This window comes from Anguilla anguilla, chromosome 6 (genome assembly GCF_013347855.1).
Source record: "Anguilla anguilla isolate fAngAng1 chromosome 6, fAngAng1.pri, whole genome shotgun sequence".
Lineage (NCBI taxonomy): Eukaryota > Metazoa > Chordata > Actinopteri > Anguilliformes > Anguillidae > Anguilla > Anguilla anguilla.
The window spans coordinates 39,200,330-39,220,722 of record NC_049206.1 but is presented as its reverse complement, the minus strand read 5'-3'; the positions used below and the strand labels follow the sequence as shown (position 1 = coordinate 39,220,722).

The following is a 20,393-nucleotide window of genomic DNA, read 5'->3' as shown; positions in this document are numbered from 1 at the left end:
GAATGAGAGACAGAGAAAGAGAGAGATGGACGAGATTGATGGGGAATCCTCCTTGGCCCACATTTCACATCCCCGACCTTCCTGGTTTTCTGCCTCGTACCTACGGTAGCCTACATCCAAACATCGATGCGCCAACTGCGACTGCCATTCAATTTCACACGCGATTCCCAGACATCTTTAAAAGCACGTCGGTGATAGAAGTGTTAAAGTTCCACCTGAATATGACTTAGCTTTTGACTACAGACCTTAGTGCTTAAAGAGATCCCACGCTGGCACACACAACCACCTTCTTTCGACAAGATAATTTAAATCATTTCACAAATAATTCAAGAGACTATTTTTATTCATTTGTCAGCATCTTAACTGTCTCTTATTCCTGATGCAAACTAGTGTTGCCTTATGATAACATCTCACATTGAATGCAAATCAAACCACTATAAGTGCTTATAAATAAATGTGAATTCTGTTGTGTCATCGCATTATTAACTTTGAATTCCATTATGCATTATGTTGCACCCAGGAGGGCACTGGTTCCAAATTCTGTATGATGCCTTTGACCACATCTAAGTGCACTTCATTCACAGCTATGGTTGGAAGAATTTGCTTAAAAAGGTCTGCATTACCTTCACAAGTTTCATCTTATGTAATGAAAATGTTTATCTGCCAAAGTAAGACATATAAAGTTATTTTTTTTAACAGAGGTATAAGGTTCTGAGTAGATCTCCACCTCATACATTCATGATGAATGTCAGAGTGCATTATTCAGTGAAACAGTGTATGGTTATTTAATTAATTTGGCCCTGGAAAATAAATAAAGATCTAGACTGTTTTGGCGGATAAAAATGCTACGCCGTGCAACTTCACCCAACAACAGTCATCACTGTATGTAGTAAATAAAACATGAAGAACTCTCAACACTCGCACGTTCTCCGGAATTCCAGGGTAATATCGCGTGCAAAGCTCCCGGTTCTTTGCAAGCTGGTGTTCCCATTATGGAGAAGCCCACGCTGAGGGGAACAACAAGCTTTATCAACAAGGGCTTCTCCATAATGGGAACACCAGCTTGCAAAGCTCCCGGTTCTTTGCAAGCTGGTGTTCCCATTATGGAGAAGCCCACGCTGAGGGGAACTGGGGGTATAACAGGAAGTGGCTCCTCTTGCGCCCTCTGTTGGGCTTAAGAAGCTGACACGGATAAATTGTGTGTTTTATCCGCTGCTGCAGAATTGCAAATGGATTCTAATATTAAGGCCCTGCTCTCTTTTATTCAGCCAGACAGAGTGCCAGATTAGTAATGATGTTGCTGCTCTCTACGAGAGATTTAGACCAGAAGGATTTGTGAGTCAGAACCGTCTGGCAGATAGAATGTGTGTGTGTGTGTGTGTGTGTGTGTGTGTGTGTGTGTGTATGTGTGAGGGGGGAGAAAATTAACATTTTTTTTAAACATTGCTGGACTTTTACAATAACCATCCTTCTTAATCGGAAGGTCAGAAGAAGGGATTTCACAGATGCTGAATTTCCTATGGCTTAAAAGCGGTAACCATTGCTGTCTGTGTGCTGGTTCCATCCGGCTTTGAATGGCCAGGCAGTTTTAGACAGTGCTATTTTTAAGGGTTTTACACAGAAAAGAGTACAATAAACATATCTGCCTCTGGCTTAAAGTTTCACTTCAAAATAGGAAAGCACCAGTTTAGAAAAGCATTCTTACAAATAAATGATGGAATGAAAGCATTTTTCCAATGAAATTACTTACAAACAAATTCAATTTCATTTGAAGTCATTACAGGGAAGCAATGCACAAAGCCGTGTGCCTGAAATGATGGAGAAGGGCCTGTCCCTCTGAGGATTGAGAGCATGGCAATACGACTAGGTCCCTCCCCCTGCAGGTGAAATCGTTTGCCTCTCCAGAGAGGAGAAGCCGATATGGTGTGTTGGTGGGGGTGGATGGCACAATGTTCTCCAGGGGGATTCTCCCACCAGTCATCTCATGCTATATCAGGCTCCACTTGGAGGGCAGTTCTCAGGGTCAGCCGATGGGGGCAAGATGGTGAGAAAGTATCACCCACAGCTCAGCCAATCACCATGGATTATTTAAACTCTGCCCTTATGGCAACACACAGCAGGGGGAGGAACAGATCACAAATAAAAATTTGGCTCCAGCATCACATCCGTTGTTAATATAAGAGGTGAAGAGGCATGCCTAACTATGGGACACAAAACTGGCCTTTTTATACATTACAGATATGCGAAAAGCACACAATGCCACCACTGTACTAAAGCCTGACGCAATATAGAATGAAATAATGCTATATGAGGTGGGAGAATACACTTCACTCACTTGTTAGGTTTAAATTATGGTGTAGTCAGCATGTCAAAAGATGTGTTATAATGAATAGGCTGCAGTTGGCAAGGGTTTAGTTATTCATGCAGTGATTCAAGTGCTACAATGCCATTTAACAAAGCTTAAAATATGCTACTGTCTCAGAATGTGAATTAAATCCACAAAGCAGAGTTCAAAGACATGTACATAAAGGCGCACATCTCTCTCTCTTTCTCTTTCTCACACACACACACACACACACTCACACATGCAAGCAAAAGAGCCTTCTCTATGCATTGTTTCACTGTAGAAGACAATCACATCACCTCATTTCCAGTCATACAGGCCTGGGGCTTGGCTCATGAAAATCATTAATAAGATGAACTATGTAAAAAGTTCTTTGATAGTATTAACAGATTGAATATAAAATGTAATTTAAATGATTTTACTGTAATATGACTTTCTATAAAATGTATTTTATGAACTTGCTCATATCTCACAACATAGTTGATTTAAATTTTTTTTTTTTTTTAATTTATGGGAAAATATGTGTCACACAAAATCTATTTAAATCTATTTCGTACAAATTTAGCAAGTCTAACATCGCTCCTGAAACTAATGCAAGTCAGGTTTCTATGTGCTGTGCACATAATATTGGTAAATATAGTGATATTATGAGTTATCTCCACATTCAATACATGGTTCAATATAAGCAAATCTTGAGCGTGACAGAGCTACGACATCTAATCACAAAATACATGATAACATTCAGATGAACCTCCAGACTGAACCACGCAGTCACGTTTAAATAAAATATTTCAGGAGTCATTCCTTTCCACATAAGATCAAAAGAACTCCCCCACACTTCAAAGACATGACACAGGCACGGTGCACTCAGCCTGCTTCATCCCTCAGTCAAATCATCTGAATTGAATTATACACTTCAGGACATCACCCCTGGTGCGCACACCATTAGTGCAAAGACGTGAATGCATCAAGAAACAGGCCAAAACAAGCAGACAAATCAAACCATTAAACAATTTTTGCAAAAACATTTGACATGTACCGTAACTGACGACAGGTCGAATAGAAATTGAATTGAAAAGAGCTCTGTACCTTTGCTTTTAGCTAGAGAAATGATGAGCGATTTCCAACAGGAAATGGAACGAAAGTTTATCCAAATTTGAAAGGCAATAAAAAGGGGGGAAAAAGGAAGTCCAATAAAGTAGAGTAAAGATTGAAGGTCTCACACACAGTGCAAACGGTCAACACAGTACATGCATTACTGTGGACAATGGACATGCAGCAGCATACATTAGCGCAGTCCTCACACAGCAAAAAAAACAACAACACACTCAGTCCCACTCACAGCAGCGCTATCAATGAAGGGTCCAACATAAGAAACAAAATGAAGCCTTCTTCTCCACTACCGAATCATTATAAATACTTATAATGAGAATTGGCAGCCCATAATCCCCGATTATATAGGTGGTGCTGTGCCACAGTACATATCATAAATGATATTGCCAAGCCAATATTAATCTGGTACATTATGGTAATGTCACTTGTGACAAGACCTAGCACAGGCTATGGAAAATCTGTGACAAGTAAGAATGTTTAGGTAGTGTACATTAAGGCTTCATGTAGCTGTTACAAAGGACCCTCCTGAGAAAGTCTGTGTTACAACATATGTTGTAAGGCATTCCTACAAAAGAACACGGTGGTACTGGGTATTTATAAATGCTTCAAGCCAGGTGTTACAATGCATGTATGCATAAGATCCCACAATGAAAAGTGCTGTTGAAATGGTAATGCATAAAACTGTCACATGATTAAGTGCATTCTTTTACTGCAGCCAGAGAAAAAGCACAAGCAGCAGAGTCTGCACCTTCAGATCTGAGAAATTCAGCCTGTTTCTCATTGTTGGGGGTTGCACTAGAACAATAACACTTGCCCCCATGTATTTTTATACACCCCCCTTCCCCCCTGCCCCCCAACAAGCCATGCAATCGCATCCCAGCCCATTCTCCAAACTCCACCCTCCAAAAACCACACAGCGGACGCAGAACAGGAAGTAATTAAGCAAAGTGCAAGAAAGGGGAAGGCCTACCTTGCTCGGCCATCATCATATGTGAGAAACCTTAAGAGAATGAAAGGCAAGAGAAAGAGGACGCTTTAGAACACCCAAGTGCCAATACTTTTTTGGTATTGTGATGTCACATGCTTCACCAGACGGCAAACCATGGCAACTATCACTCCAGAGATGAAGCTTTCCACACTGACTGAAAAGCTTCCAGTGACAGAAAACTATACAACTTGATCTGTATTGGTTTCTACAGGGCTGCATAACTGTCTGGCAGAATGACGCCAACTGTGTGCAATAATAAATGCTATATAGAATGCTGACATAAATATAGAAACCCTGGAAAGCAAGGTGAAAATGTTTTTTTTTTTTTTGTGCAGTAAAAGTCAGCCAAGTTGTTATCTTGTACATACGAGTCATTATCTTGTATGTACGAGATAATAACTTGCACGTACCATACGACATAATATCTCGTACATTTGGTCGACTTCAACCGCAATTTATTTTCGCCTTGCCGTTCATGGCTTTCTACATAAAATATTTTCATCCATTCAACATAAAAATACAAAAAATCTAAACTGGAAGGTGTCAAACTTGATTGAGTTGTATTAACCTCTTGTGTGTCTAGCAATCCATTCAGCACAAGCAGTAAAATTCCCTGACTGTAAAATAAACACGTTCTTTATATATGTAATTATACTTACTGTTATATAACAGCAAGTATAGTTTGAGCAATTAATAGTTGAAAATGGTTTCAAAGAAGAAAGACATTTTATCCACAAATTTATGTGTGCTTTGTACAGAAATGTGTTTTCATAGTTTGTATTGACCTAAGCCTCTTTCCGGAAATGATCTTTCAATATGTCTGTGATTACATGTTTACTTTCTCAAAAAATTCTCATTCTAATCACTGCTCCCAAAACTCACCTGGAACGCGGCTGACTTCTGAAGTTGAGTTTGCAAAAAAAAAAAAAAAAAAAAAAAGGGAAAAGATGGACAGAATTCTGACATTAGAAACACTCTGCACTTTTTGCATGGGAAGCAACCATGCAAAACCATAACACACCTGTCGTCATGCAAGTGGCAGACTGCCCTGTGCATGTCTCAGTCAGTCACCTGGAGAGAGAGCAAGGCTAGAACATCTGTCCCTGCCCTTCAGGGAGCCAGATCCCAACAAAAATACATTCAACACATTGAGAATATTGTTCGATATAATATTCTGTTTCGGGTGTAGCACAGGACCCCTCACACCCAGCTGTACAGAGACATAAATACAAGCAGGTGTTGAAACCAGCTCCCTTTTGAGAGGGTTGTGAATTTATGAGGTTGTGAGGCTTGTGCATAGCTGAACTCTCCCCACCTCTTTCCTCCTGGCAAAATCAGTTATTTTCACTGCAGACACAAACCAACACAGGGTCAGCTCTGGGCTGGAGCTGCCAGCTGCCACTGTCAGCCTTTCATTCCCCCTGAATGCATGGCAAATACTCCCGTTGTGAGAGTAACACAGCGCCAGTCACAGTGTGGTAAACAGGGACTGTCATTGTCCCCTCAAGGCTGTACACACTAGCTCTGGGAATTTGAAAAGCAACACCTCTCCAAGACTTCTCTATTTTATTACTTTATGTGTAGAACATGAGGCTGCTCATCATTAATGCACCTGGGAGGATGGACCTCACTTTAAAATGTATTTCCCCAAACAAGACCCGCTCAGCCCACATCCTGGAAAACTGCAGTGTCTCATTGGTGACTGAACCTTGGCTCTATGGGGACACCATTCCTACAGGGTCACTCAACACAGGGCCTTGATATCTGCAGTGTCTGTAGAGCTACTCAGCCATTTGTTACCAACAGTCAACAATTAGTAAAATATGAATTGCAGGTTGTACGGGAGATGTTCTCAATTAGTCTTTGTACAAGCAAGAACCAACAGTAAAAATGAACAAACAAAAAAACTATTGAGTCTAAATTAATTATACGTTTTAGAGCTTGACTACCAATACTATTAATTCTGAAAATTAGAGGTGTACAGTCACTCTATTAATTGTTGATCCAATGCTCATGACTCAATGCTATTCATTGGCATCTAGGTGGCCTTTCGTTTAGTCTCAGACCATGCCTCACACACTAAAGGTGTAGAACACTTAAAAAAACCTATTTTGTGTCATTTAGATTTGGCAAAAGGAATATTCCGATTTTACATTTCTCTGCCACATTCAAAACAAGCATATAAGAGAACTCTCTTGGAACATTACTTTTAGTCACATGCTAAGTGAATAGAAGTCAGCAATTTGTGGTCTTTACTGCAAATATGCCAATATTTACATATGGAATAGTAAGCTATTTGAAATTTTATGGTAGCATTCAAATTGATCTCACAGGTGTACTACTTTTTCCTCCATCTTTTCTTTTGGTTAAATGAGAGGTCTTTGCTGCAATGGCAGTCATATCACATATCACAATGTCAGAAAAGCTTTTATATAAACACCTGTATCTGTATTTGTACCTACAGTAAGATAGACCTACAGTAAGAAGTACACTACAGAAGATAATAGCATGTGCAAACAGACATTATAAATCCAACATGCTAGCACACAGGGTTGTCTCTGTCATGTGACAAGGGCCTGAATGAGCTTTAGACAAGATCCTTCCATTACCATAATTCACTGGTCTATTTTTGAAAAATAAATATAAACTAAAACTCAAAACATTTTCAGCTAGGGCCATGTCACAAAATTCTTAATCCAGTTGACCATTTTTCCCTCACTTTTTTTACTGACCTACTTTTTGAGTAAGATTATTGTAATAGTAATTTTCAATATTTTAAATCCCAAAGGCTAAGCTCTCTCTTTCTCTCTCTCTCTCTCTCTCTCTCTCTCTATATATATATATATATATATATATATATATATATACATATATATATATATATTTTTTTTTATATTTATTTATTTTTTTTTTTCAGTTAATTACTTTCTATCATTCATACTCGTGTAAATTTGTATCAGCCCCTTCTGAAAAATATGAGGTCTGGCTGGTAGCTGCAAAAAAATAAGAATTTGAAAAGCTAAAAACCACTCAGACCATACCATCAATATACTCAATGTGCATTAATATACTTTACTGGAATCTGATGAAAGCCCAAATAAGTATTTTTCCTCAGGTATTACTTAATCATCAATAATTAAGCAAAATTTGAAATTTACATTGAAGCTACAGTGCAAGATGCAGGGTATCCCAATATCTAATGGAAAAGACTAGGTCTAGACAACGCGAGTGTCATCTCAGATGATACACATTAAAACCTGGGTAGAAACACTTCATTCACTAAGCTCCTGTGACAGTGTAATGTGGCAAACAATGTCTGAGGCCTAGTGCAGCTTGTCACTAATATGGCACCATCCACATCAGAGGACAGTCTGTACATTTGTTTAACAGCCAACCATTGACTGTTTCAATTTTCCCTCAGATTAGACTTTCGGCTCTACAGACGACGTTCAGTACGGCTGTGGCAATTATTCCATGCGCCAAACATACGCTGCGGCCCAGGCGCGAGTTTCTGAGGGCATCCAGCCATCTGCCTGCTTTGTGCTGCTTTATGGCCCTGCTACAGTTTGATCCAGGCTGTTTGCACAGTGAGATCTGTTGCTCTTGCATTGTTGATTAACCACAAACTACTGTCTAATTTTATGCCAGTGAGCACATTTAAAAAGAATAGTACAGAGGGAAAATGTAGTTTTTTAAGTGTGCACAACTTACCATTAAAATGATAAGAATCTGGCTGGTCTAGACGACAATGTTGAGGTTCTGTCTTTATTTCCCATTGGTTCTTGTGTACAAACTGGTCATTGGCCAGGCCGTAATTTCCTCAATTGCATTTCCTTGTTTTTGTGCCATTCACAATCTGGTACATTGGTTTGTCTAAATGAAGGACCCATTCAGACACAGTTGCTCCTTTTCCAGGAGTGAAATGCTTTGAAGTTGAAAGATTTAAAATGGACAGCTTGGGGCAACATTTATTTTTATGCCCGTTGATAACATGATGTAGGACAGAATGGCACACAAAAGGCTGAAGAGCTCTGCAGCTCACTGGAGAGGCAGCTTCTGACCAAAACAAGTCTGGGAGCTTGATAGTGTCCATGTGTTTGCTCCATACTGAGACTTGCTAGCCAGTGTGTGTGTGTTTCTGCTTCTCACAGCATTTGTCTGGTGAACTGAGAGCCTACTTTTCAGTCATCAACATAAATCATGCATGACCCATCAACAAGGCCTCGGTATTTCTTAAAATGAAAGCATCCAAAACTGATGTTGGCAGGTTAGCTGCCAGCAACTCTCACACACCAATTTAGGACCCCTGTCAGGAGGCCAAAAATACTGGACAGCAGCCAAACAAGGGTAAAGCTGGCCAAGTGTAAAACCTGTTGGGACAGTCAACCCCAGTCCTGAAGGTCTATGGGGTCTGCAGAAATACTTAACCTCGGCCTTGAGGGGCCACAGTTTCTGCAGATGTAGTCAGCCCTCGTCCTGGAAGGCTGCATTGCCTGCCAGGGCACTCACCCTGTACCTGCAGACAATCACTTCATCCACAGACATTCAGAAAGCATTCTGTTTCAGGCAGAATGTCATCTCTGCTGCTGTTTTGAATTTTTAATTTTGTTTTCTGTTATATAGAAGTACTAGGTTCCACTACCACCACCCCCACCCCCTCCCCACTCTTACAAGTAGGAGCATGTGTCAGCAGTGAAAATAACTGGTCAAAAACGTGTGTCACACTGTCACCCCTGTCACTCTGCCATCTTGGAGGAATTCTCATTTCAGCCCAGAAGAAAGAGAAAAAATGGAATGCTTCTCATAAAGGAAAAGTCATAGGGATCCCTCAAGACCATGTTTCAACTGGATGAGTTTTTCATGTTATACTGTAGGTGCAGTATATTGCTAGCCAAGGGGTTATATTCAGTCCCAGAACATGTACTGACCTTATAGAAGGATAATCTTTTAGAGGATGCATCTATGAAAAGCATGGGTGTCTATATAATGTGTGTGCTTCTCTTCCTAAAGGGAAAGAACACTCATGTACCATGCTAACAAAGATACTGCACCTGAATCGACATTGAATAATGATTATCACACTAATATAACAACGGCAAAGGAGGATCAAATACCATTTTTCTCAAACCAGCATGTGCCTGGAGATTTCTGTACAAGTTGTAGGACCTGAACATATTCAGTGAAAGAAAAATAACTTAAAAATTGTGATTTGACCCAGAGCTTCAAACAAAAATATGAACATTACCAGTGCAAGGGTACTAAAACACTCAGTGACAATACTGACATCCCATACAACAACATCCTGTACATGTACGTGCATAAAGGAACATGTGCATGCTCTCTCTTTCTCTCTCTCTCTCTCTCTGTCTCTCTTTCTCTCTCACACACACATACACACACAAATTGCACATGGAAAAAACAATTGCACATACAGGCACTCATAGACCTATCCACAATGTTGTCATCAAAGCCTCAATTACGGTCCTCTCTTTTCCACCAAAGTTTTGAATGCCCAATAGTGCTGATATAAATCAGCACTCATTGATACAACCTTCGCTATTGCAGTTCACCGGTCAAGTTTTCACCGATATGAGTTGGAGGAATACATCTTATTTGTGGCTTAACAGATGAACTTACGAGCACCCAACCAATCTGCGGTATGATAAAACACTGTTATCCTGGTTGCCTGAAACCCTGTAATCCCTGGGCAATGCAGTTTGTCACCCTGCAGGGTTTCTGACCACAGTCAGCTCTGGTATGGTCTGCATTTGATGCCGGCCTGTGAGGTGAGTCGATGCAGTACCTTACCAGGACGAGCCAGCCAGCAGCTCCATGGAACCCTTATTTGAGGCACATTAGACAGTCACGTATAATATAACACAAACCTGTCATGAAACAAACCAACAGATCTGAATGATTGCATTTAATAATGTAGGTGGAAGGATGGAAAGTTCAAGTGTAAGATGGCAATCTTAAGCCTTCAACACTATGGCATTGTTTTTCACAATTGAAAGCAATCACCTTTCACAGGCTTATAACAGCAGAATTTCTGATGGAATAAAAGTAATGTCTTCCACAAAAAACAGAAAGTCCCCTTTTCATAATCTAAAATAGTTGCTTTAAACATCAAAGACAGGTTGGTACACTGTGTTAACTTCTAAGTGGAAATTGAGTCAATTTAACATTTCTGAAAGAAAAAAGAATGAACAGTGCTCCTTTGTACATGTAAATTCTCTTTGTTCAAATTCAAGCTGCACAAAAATCAGAGGGGCCAGATTGTGACATAAAGCAAACAAAGCAGAATTCATCGTACAACTGAGAGAGATTCTAACATCTGTTAGGTCTCATGATTAATGTCACTGTTGACCTGGATTTAAATCCAGATTATGTTCCTTTGAACTATTGCCGTACCCACACAGCTTGTGTCAGACACAGAAATAGCTTCTCAATCCAAGGAGAGAAAGCCTCCCTAAACCAACTGAACCATGAAGGAGGAACAGTTAGTTGAGGGAGCAACTAACTGGAAGAAGGGACTGAAAAAAAGAACTTCTCTCGTCCTACATCATTTAAAATATTTTTTTTGCAACCAGCACTAAGGAGGGAAATTGGGCAGTAATTTCTTACCTTCATTGCAGAAGCGGCCGATGTATCCAGTTTTAGAGCAGTCACACAGATACTCCCCGTCCGCCACCGAGCAGATTCCCCCATTCTCGCAGGGGTTCTCGGCGCACAGACCCTCCATGTCCAAGCGCACCTTCTGGCTACCAAGCAGCCAGGGTTGACCATTGCCATATTTCAGGTCCGTGATTACCCCCCGGAAGAGTGGCTGCTCCTTCACCAGGGGCAGCGTCAGCGCAGTCCCGCGGATGTCCTGTGGGATTCCCCCAAGGAAGAGGTCACTGACCACCTTCATGTACTGCCTCAGTGGCTGCACCTCGTCAGACTTGACCTCGCTGTCCAGCCGAAGGGCTGTCCTGAGGTTGGATCTGCTGATGGTGACAAAGTGCCAGTTGCTATCGTTGACCCGCCGGTTCGAGACGACAGACGTTTCGGCACAGTCTATGCTGAAGCGCAGCTGCAGCTTGCCCTCCGAGACCGCCAGGAGCAGGAAGTCACAGTAGCCTCCGTCATCAAGGTAGAGCAACAGGGCACTGGACGCGCCCGTCTTTACCTGAAAGCTTAGGTCGCTTCTGGTGCTGGCGTCCCAGCGGCGAAACCGCGCCCACTGTCCCGGGGCCCCCGAGAACTCCAGGCCAAAGCAAAGGCCCAGCAGGATACTGAACAACAGATGCACCTGCAGCCAATAGTTGAAGGCATCCATTGTAAACTGAAGAACGTGAGAGGGAATGCGGGGAGGGAGTGGGCTATGATCCGCAAGACAAAGATATCATTGGATTTTCTTCAGTTCTGTATCCCATGTATATCTCACAGTGTATGTGGAGGAATGTGTGATCAATATGACATATGCTGGCCACAGCATCAACAACTGATCCTTTTTTTGGAGGGTATCATGGGTGATGAGGGTGCAAGCAGCAAACTGGCTATGGTTCTGACAGGTCGTGATTGCTGTTCAGCTCCAAGGGACAAGGATCAAGGCTTTTATTCCCATTAGAGAAGATAAACATATACGAGGGGGTGGAGCAACCAGTCTGTTCTCACTGGTTCCAGGGTTGACTTTTAACCTTGGAGTGCAAAGTTGGGGCTAAAAATATTCAGCAGGTGAGGTCCCACTGAGGTAACTCCACCCATTTTCAGGATAACAAAAATCTTCATACTGGCCTCAATCTGAACACAGCATGGGACAAAGTGGTTTTTCCTTGAATTCCTTCAGTGCTGTTACTGCAAGAAAAAAAAGAGAAGAAAATAGTGAAAAAAGCAATAAAGAGTGTACTGAATGCAATAAAGCTGAGATTTACTATGAAATGTCAAGACAACACTGTATATACAAATGCTATATTCTTTGCCTATGTGTTGGCAGCACCTACACTTCCAAGCACTTTGGGACTCCAGAAGTACCAGAGTAAAATGTGTCACAGCACCTCCATAAATTATTCTGACGATCCTCACCCCGGCTACTGTTGTCAGCCCCACATCTGAGACTGATGGGAAAATTAAAGGCTTTCATCTGGAAATCTAAGACTGCAACAACTTTTGCCCACTCAAATCCATAATTTCATATTTTCTGAAGCACAATATTACAAAATATATTTATATTTATCACATAACTCATGCATGACTAATCCATGCCTGTTTCTCAAGGGAACAGCTCTGGTCATTTCTTCATGGTTCATTTACTAAGACCCCAAAGAGCATTCCATTTGCATATACCAGATCTTACGGGGACATAACACAGAAACCAAGTACTATTTTGCCATAAATCATGAAGTTGCCCTACATAGCCTGTATAACATAGAAGGCCTACATAACTATCACTGAGCCAAAAGATTGTTTGCAGCATAGAATAGATTTGGTTCAGATGCAATGTACTGGCAATAAATGCAACTAAGCAAAATAATAATTCCCTCCTATTTCTCTGCCTCGCTATCATTTGAGGTGATGCCTAAGTTAAATAAAAACATGTGCACTGTGTAAAATAAAAAAGTGAGGTATTTCCCAAAACTTCAAACAAAATGTACTGTTCATTTGCAATGCACTGAATTTGGGCCTAACATTTTAGCAGTAGTTTCACCACTTCTATGTATTCCATGCCATCACAAAAAGCCAATTATGAGCCTATCAATATTAAAGCGAGACTACATTCAGATGTCAGTAAATAGGTTAAGCACCTATCGAATAGATCGACAAGACGTACATTCCCTATCAGTTCCCTCATGCCCACTGTGTCCAAGATGAGTACACTGCTGACACATCTAATTGATCAAGCTTAAACTGACCTTTACAGCAGCCCGGCCTTCCATCGGCTTATCCATGAATGAGCAGAACATTCCGGATGATTCCAGGGAGCTCAGTGCCAAACACCAAGCGAAACTTAATATGCGACTAATAATTCCCCCTCCCCTCCCTCATGGTGGCTAGAGCAGTGGGTTCCTTCAGACAATAGAATCGGTACTCAGAAATGTTCCAGTGTGGCAGGACACAAAGCAAGTCGCTTTAACCACCTGCCCTAGAATAATAGTGCGCTGAACTCAATCGGGGAGCTATTGAGTTCAGGTAACCGATACATCTGTTGTTGTTGCCCGCTCGTCTCTTTGACAACCATGTGTTTGCCCGTGTTCTGGCTGTGGCAAGCACGTGGCAAGGAAGACCAAAGAGAGATGGTAACATAAAAACACAGCAGGGATGGCACTCCTGTCTCAGACGGTATCCCACATTAGAGGATGGTGGGCCTACAGGTGTAGAAGTAGTCTGGCTTTTGGATCCTCTTGAAAATAATAAGCGGAAATTAGATCCACTAGCCAGCAGATACTGTGCAACCCGAGATACGTATTAATGGAAAGGGCCTCCTGTATCCCTGGCAAATTATTGCACACTCAATACTGTGGGTGTCGGGTATCAAAGCACACCATCAAGTGCTGGAAGGACAGCAGCCCAGTTTTATTGTGAATGACCCCTAACCATTTACCCTTTTTATTAATACTGAAATGAGTACTGTCAACTCTCATTTTCACATTAGGTGATTAATGTACAGAAAATTACAATCTTTCCTGTTAAAAAAAAAGAGGTTGTTTCATTGTGAACACATTGCAGGGCAATTTAATAAGGCTGTGATCATACACTGGATCATAATGCCCTTTATCTTCCAAGCATAGATATACTGGTTCATTATTTTACCCATGGTAACATTTACATTTTCTTCCTCTTTGGTGAACTCCAGCTTCTTCTTTAATTAACTCTAATAGACACACATGCATGCTCCACAATGAAACTGATTACTACTACATATATGAAGCTCGTCATCAACAAACTAATGAAATAATGTCACGTTAGCCAAAACCCAAAATTGTCTCTTCAATCCAGCAACACATGCCAGGTGTTAAAGGTTTAATTGATGGTTGCTTTGTGTCTTTAAATTGGCACATAGCCCAAAGCTATCAGTATTTGTGCTACATGGGTGTATTAAAAGCACTGCCAACCAGTCAAAGTAAGCTGGCCATGCCCAGAACGCACTGGTTGTGAGGACATGGCTAGAAACCTATGTGGACTAATTGTAGAATTCACTTAAATCATTTTATCATGTGTGTGTCGTGTGTGTGTGCGCGTGTGTGGTTGCGTGTGTTTTTTTATTGATTACATTTTTATTTTATTTTATTAATCTCATAATTAAATAAAGATATTGTTTCTGTCAGCACCACTGGTTGGCTGCTTTTTTTCATATAATAGTATAAAAATGCAGTAGACTATTATACAACAGCTTCTAAAAACCTAAACCTATTTAGGCATCAAGCCACCTTGGAGTACCATCAACAAATGTAAGTGATAGGTAGTGAAAAAGAACTTTATATCTGTCGTTAAAAACACTTAAATGACAGCAAAGCTGTAAATTGCAATTGTGATAATGTAATTGATTATTAGACACAATTATCCAATGCAACACACGGTTCTTGTTATCCGTTCATACAGCAGGATAGGTTATTGACAATCGCTAATGCACACAACCAGTATCACGGCCTGCTTCCCTCATTGCCCCTCAAAGACACTTTTCAACCACTTTTTCGAGAATTAGAGCAATCAACGCCGTCAAAATAACGTAACCATAAACTGAGCAGACCGTCCAGCAGGCGTAACCAAGATAACGCAACATGCATCAAAATTTAATTGCTGTAGGCTACATCATTTTTGAGTCTATTGTACGTTGTGCCGCCGACAAAATAGCCGTTTTCCTTCTCTCTTTTTTTTAACTTCTACTGCTTAAATGTAGGCTGCTGAAAACGACACAATGTCCAAATATGCCTCAAAGTAATCTATGAAGTGACATTTAAATGATTCTACAAAACATGCAGTCGTGTAAATTATTATTATTATTTTGTTGATGTAAGAGTATCATTTTGATGTTTGTTTATTTATTTATTTATTTATTTATTTATTTATTTATTTATTTATTTTAAAAAACCTATCGAGGCGAATCTGGACAGCGACCGACTTATACACCGGGCTACATCTGGTACTGTCGGACACCACTGTGGAGTACCGATCGCTCCTTTTCTGTCACAGTACTATTCCTATCACCGGTTCGCTTCAGTTTAAAACAAACCTCCGGCGATGGTAGTTAACGCTGCCATTTCAGAACTGCTGTTTATCTTCAACCGACGGACGGACGCGACGTTTAGTGAAAAATAAGACTTGGAACAGTTTATTGTGATAGCCTATAGCCTACCGTATTCGTAGAGTCTCTGAAAAAAGTATGTTCCTGTAAAGGAAATAGTTATTGTGCAAAAATCTTTCCTGACTTGGTGCTATGTAAATGGTTTATTTGAAAAATGGCCATTTGTGAAGAGAAGCGTATGCAAACATTTAAGCATACACAGATAGGCTACAAAATACATTTGCATTTTTCTGTAAATAATTCGTAATTCCAGATTCCCTCTCGCTCGAGTAGGCTACGGCGCTTTTCAGATCGTGACAAACTCCTACCTTCTGCAGCGCACAGTCTCCACATTCCACACAGAGCTAATTTTCACTTTCAATTTGCATCAAATTCCGCGAAGCATGCAGTTTCCTCCGATACATACACGCACACATTTCCGCAAAACCATGCATTCAGACTTTCTTGTTCGAACTTTGAACGAATAAGAATAAACGTATTAGCTTTAAAGTGTATTGTGAAGCCTGGCTAAAGGAGATCTTGAGCGGTCGATTAGTTATTTGTATTTGACATGACCAGTTAAAAAGGGAGTCGTGAGTGGACGGATGAATACATGAATTAAGTGAATGGGTGGATGGATGATTTATGGGTTATAAAGTGCAAGGTACGAGGGGAAATGTGTCAAACAGTCTTATCGCTTAGGAGGCGTCCACACTTCATAGCTATTTTATATATTGCACATTTGTGCAGCTAAATATTTACTGAATGCATGCAGTTCCTTACAGTTGAGTCATTGCATGGTTGCACAAAGTGCCCCACCTACATCAAGACTCGAACCTGCAACCGTCGAGTCACTGAGCCAGGGGGACAATGTAAGATCAGTCCAGTTCAAAACCTGAGGCATTTCTGAAATAACGGCAGCACTGGATAATCAACTGTAGCACCGTGGTGAATCGTGCTTGGTATTCAGCGTTGTGGTATTAATGCCATTAGCTCGTCGTGATTAAATTCATCATAGGAGAATGTTACTGTGGTATGGATAATTACTTGAATCTACATTCTAAAATATCTTTGCCCTAAAAGTCTCCAAAGACAAGGCAAGCCACACGGCCAGGGCAGTATGTAGGTTAACGCACTTACAAAATATACTAGGATCTGTGAATTTTTTTACATGAGAGTAACAACAGTGCAAGCTACCAAAAGCACTAGAGTGAGAAAATAGTTTGCCCCGTTGGGTTTCTCCGTTATTAAAATATCGTTACTGTAGCTCACAGTAGACTAAGTTTGAATCAGGAAATCGTTAAATAACGATGGAATTCACCACTTGGGACCGAAAAATTATAATCGGTATATATTTGTGCACACGCAATTACAGCTGTTCATCAGCTTAGGTAACATTATTAAGTTATTCACTCCCTTTGTTAAACTATAAATATAAATAATAAATGCACGCCTAATCATGTAACAAATAAAATACAATATCGGGGTCACTACAGACTCCCTGTCAAGTAATTTGTAAAACCTGCTAGCTTTGTCGCACATACTGAATTCAAACTAGTTGCAATAAAAGTTGAAATAATATATCCGTCCGTAGTTCCAGTGTTTTAGGTCACTGGCAGCTCTTGGAAGGCATCTTCTTACCTTAACTGCGGCAACAATTCCAGCGCATAGTAATCCAAAATAAATTCCTAAATCAGAAATGGTTTTAGTTCCAGGTTTGAATGCAGCGTTTGAAGCGGTTCTGCGGAGACGCAGTGGTTATTACAAGCGGCGGAGGGTGTAGAGAAGTCCACCGTTTCTGTGTCTGTTGCACATCACAGAGCGTCCGCTTGCCCAGCGCCCGACTGATAGGCAATCACTATATTCTCTCCCACAAGCCGCGCGCTCCCGCCCCCTCCTCAGTCCGAAGCACGCCATTTAAAGACATAGACGGTGCTAGACCGATGGAGCAGGGCTTCCCTCCCGGAGGTTAACAACTTTGAAGTCCAAATTTTGTCAACCGACGATAATGTTTTTGTCTACACAGGCCTTTGCATTGTAGAATCTGCAACGGCAAGACAGAATCGTTATCATCAGTTGCTCATTTCCATCGTCCAGTTTATGAACCACTGGAATTATTTAGCGAGTGCTTGAGGTCTCCAATGCCACATAAAGCTATTTTTACTACGCACACTTAAGAGAAATGGGTCAATAATTGTGTGCGGTGGAGGAGTGCGGTAAAGCTGGAACACCATAACCAAATGCAATGAAACGTGGCCAAGACGCTGTCCATGGTTCTGAATTCAGTCACTGGCTAACAGCAGCTCATAATAGTCAAAAGTGAAACGCCTTTGTATCAGTTATGTTTCAGCCATATCTGTGAACATCCCGCGTGTGTGTGCGTGTGTTCATTCGTGTATTAACAGGTTACTGTAATTAAGCATGAGTTCACATTACCTTGTGATGTCATTGAACAAAAATCATTCTAAAAGCACGTAAGGTATCTTTACATGTCATAAAGAGGGACCCATGCATGAATAATCATTACACAAATGTTACTGCATTGAATTGTGAGTGCATTGGAAATAATATTGGCTGATAAATTAATCCAGAGATATACTAAGGAGGACAAAAATGCAGTGCACTTACAAGGCCTAAGCAACCACTCACAAATGCTTAAGGAATCAGAATAATGATATAGGAAATTAATATACATTTTTTTTCCAACCAAAAAATTGGTACTGTAACCAAAAACACAACAAATGAACAAAAAACAGGCCAGAGCCATCCCTCATTGATCAACTGACAAAGCCATTCTGAGACTACAGGCTCTGTTTTCCAGTGTGGCATGTTGCAAACTGTGCCACTGATGAAATGGTATTTTTGTCATAGATTTTGACGTTCCAGAACCGTTTTATAATTTCCTTATTTCCATGCGCCAAAGTGGGAGAAGAGTTGTTGCTGGGAGTTTGTCAGTCAAGATGGACTACAATGCACAGACCAGGCCTATGATGCAAGTTACAGCCTAGCATTGGGCAGATCTTAATTATTATTTAATTATGTGCCTGTAGTTAAAATGAATGTGTGTGCCACGATGCACGAAGAATAACATTAACATAAATATTTCCCAAAAATGATCTTCATAAAAGACTTAACAATTGACTAATTAGGCTGGTTAAACCTACATATGCATCAGTATCAGGCCAAATATAAAAGCGGCTATGATTAAGTGATTTGTGCATGATGCTCCTGCAAATTAAGGAGGCTATTTGCAAAGACGATTTAAGGAAGATTTGACAAATTGCTTGGGAGAAGGATTAGCCTGTTTCGTTGGAGAGAAAAAGCTCTGTTGTATTCCTGTGATTTCTTTGGTCATATTTGTCTTTGTATAACTATCCTTTATTTCAATTTGTGGGCATAATGGAGTACATAATTGCTCGCTGCAGGTGCAGAAGAAATAAAACCCAGATTTTAAAGAGAACTGCTGAATAAAGTTGCATCTACCCCAGGTCTGTGAGATAGTTGCAGCTGACATCGAGAGCAACGAAATAGGTTCCTGTGCACCATTTTGGTATCACTATTTTGGGAGTAAAATAGGTTACTAAACTCTAATCCCTCTAATTATAGGCTTATCAGAGGTGCATTTCAAAATATTTACTCCCAAATCTATCTGAAAAAAAATGTTAAAAACAGGAATAGTTTGAAGTAACTTATGAACAGAAAGTGAAACTCATTTCATCACATGAAAAGATTTAGACTACAAACTGTAGGCTACCAAACTAAATGGTTGGCTAGTCTGGGCTTTGCACAGTTCTCATTATCATTATCAATATTCTGGTGTTTATGAATAAAGACAACTTCACTGAATGGACTAACTCATATTTGTCATTAACTCATATTTGTTTATTCACACATACAAATGAATGTTCAAATGAATGATTGAACGCTTGATTAGTCAAAATGTTTATATCAATGCATATTGTCACTAGGTGAAACCTAGCGGTTGTCTATTTCGTCATTTAAATATACAAATAAACAATTTTCTGTATTGGTTATTTCAGTATATATAATATCCAACCACACCCTCAAAACAAAACATTAATCATTTGGAAAATTATGGACAGTGGCTATTATTAGGCATAGCAATGTGAAATGATTAAGCATTTGGTACAAGATTAGTTTGAAAATAGTTTAAACATTTCAAATGCATTGCTAGTGACAGTATACATTGTTTAGCGATAGCAATACAAAGTTCATTTGCGGATGGCAGCAGTAGACCACAGACCGTGGATATTAGCAGTATGCCAGGGAACTTGTGCTCTTAAAGGACATGAAGAGGCCATTTTATTGGCTATGAGTAAATTCAGCTTCATCACACCCACTGATAAAATATCCATTATAATCCAGGCCTTTTTGTGACCTGTGCCACATGCTTTGAGCTGTGTGCTCCTCGCCTCTGGTTACAATGCGCCCATATGTCACACCATTGACTGCGTCCATGCGCCCTGAAACACTGATTCCAGAAAAAAGAGCCCTACATGTTTGATTGTTTTGGAGTTTGGAGTTTGTTTGGAGTCTCAAACTCAAGGGCACACTGGCAAAGATGTTTTTTTTTTTTTGTTTTTTGTTTTTTTAATCTCTGTAAAATCCTCCCGGCCAACTGAAACACAGCTTCAGAGAGCAAATGGAATTGGCGTCACACACTT

The 20,393-nt window shown here is 40.3% G+C and overlaps 1 protein-coding gene across 19 annotated transcripts in view; it reads right to left on the bottom strand.

Moving 5' to 3' along the window:
* LOC118229641 (neurexin-3a-like) overlaps nucleotides 1–17,574 on the bottom strand; it is a 325,684-nt gene extending 308,110 nt beyond the window's left edge. For 5 of the 19 annotated variants that reach the window (XM_035421780.1, XM_035421795.1, XM_035421787.1 and 2 more), the window contains exons 1-5: nucleotides 17,350–17,573; nucleotides 11,070–12,284; nucleotides 5,328–5,345; nucleotides 4,428–4,457; nucleotides 3,434–3,445 (exon numbers count right to left, since the gene is read on the bottom strand). In XM_035421780.1, the coding sequence (XP_035277671.1) occupies nucleotides 3,434–3,445; nucleotides 4,428–4,457; nucleotides 5,328–5,345; nucleotides 11,070–11,766 (757 nt within the window). In that variant the 5' untranslated portion in view covers nucleotides 11,767–12,284; nucleotides 17,350–17,573. Of the gene's footprint in view, nucleotides 1–3,433; nucleotides 3,446–4,427; nucleotides 4,458–5,327; nucleotides 5,346–11,069; nucleotides 12,285–13,339; nucleotides 13,433–17,349 lie in introns of those variants that run through there. The other 14 variants (XM_035421784.1, XM_035421790.1, XM_035421796.1 and 11 more) reach the window with 7 other exon arrangements.
* Between the last annotated feature and the right edge of the window lie 2,819 nt (nucleotides 17,575–20,393).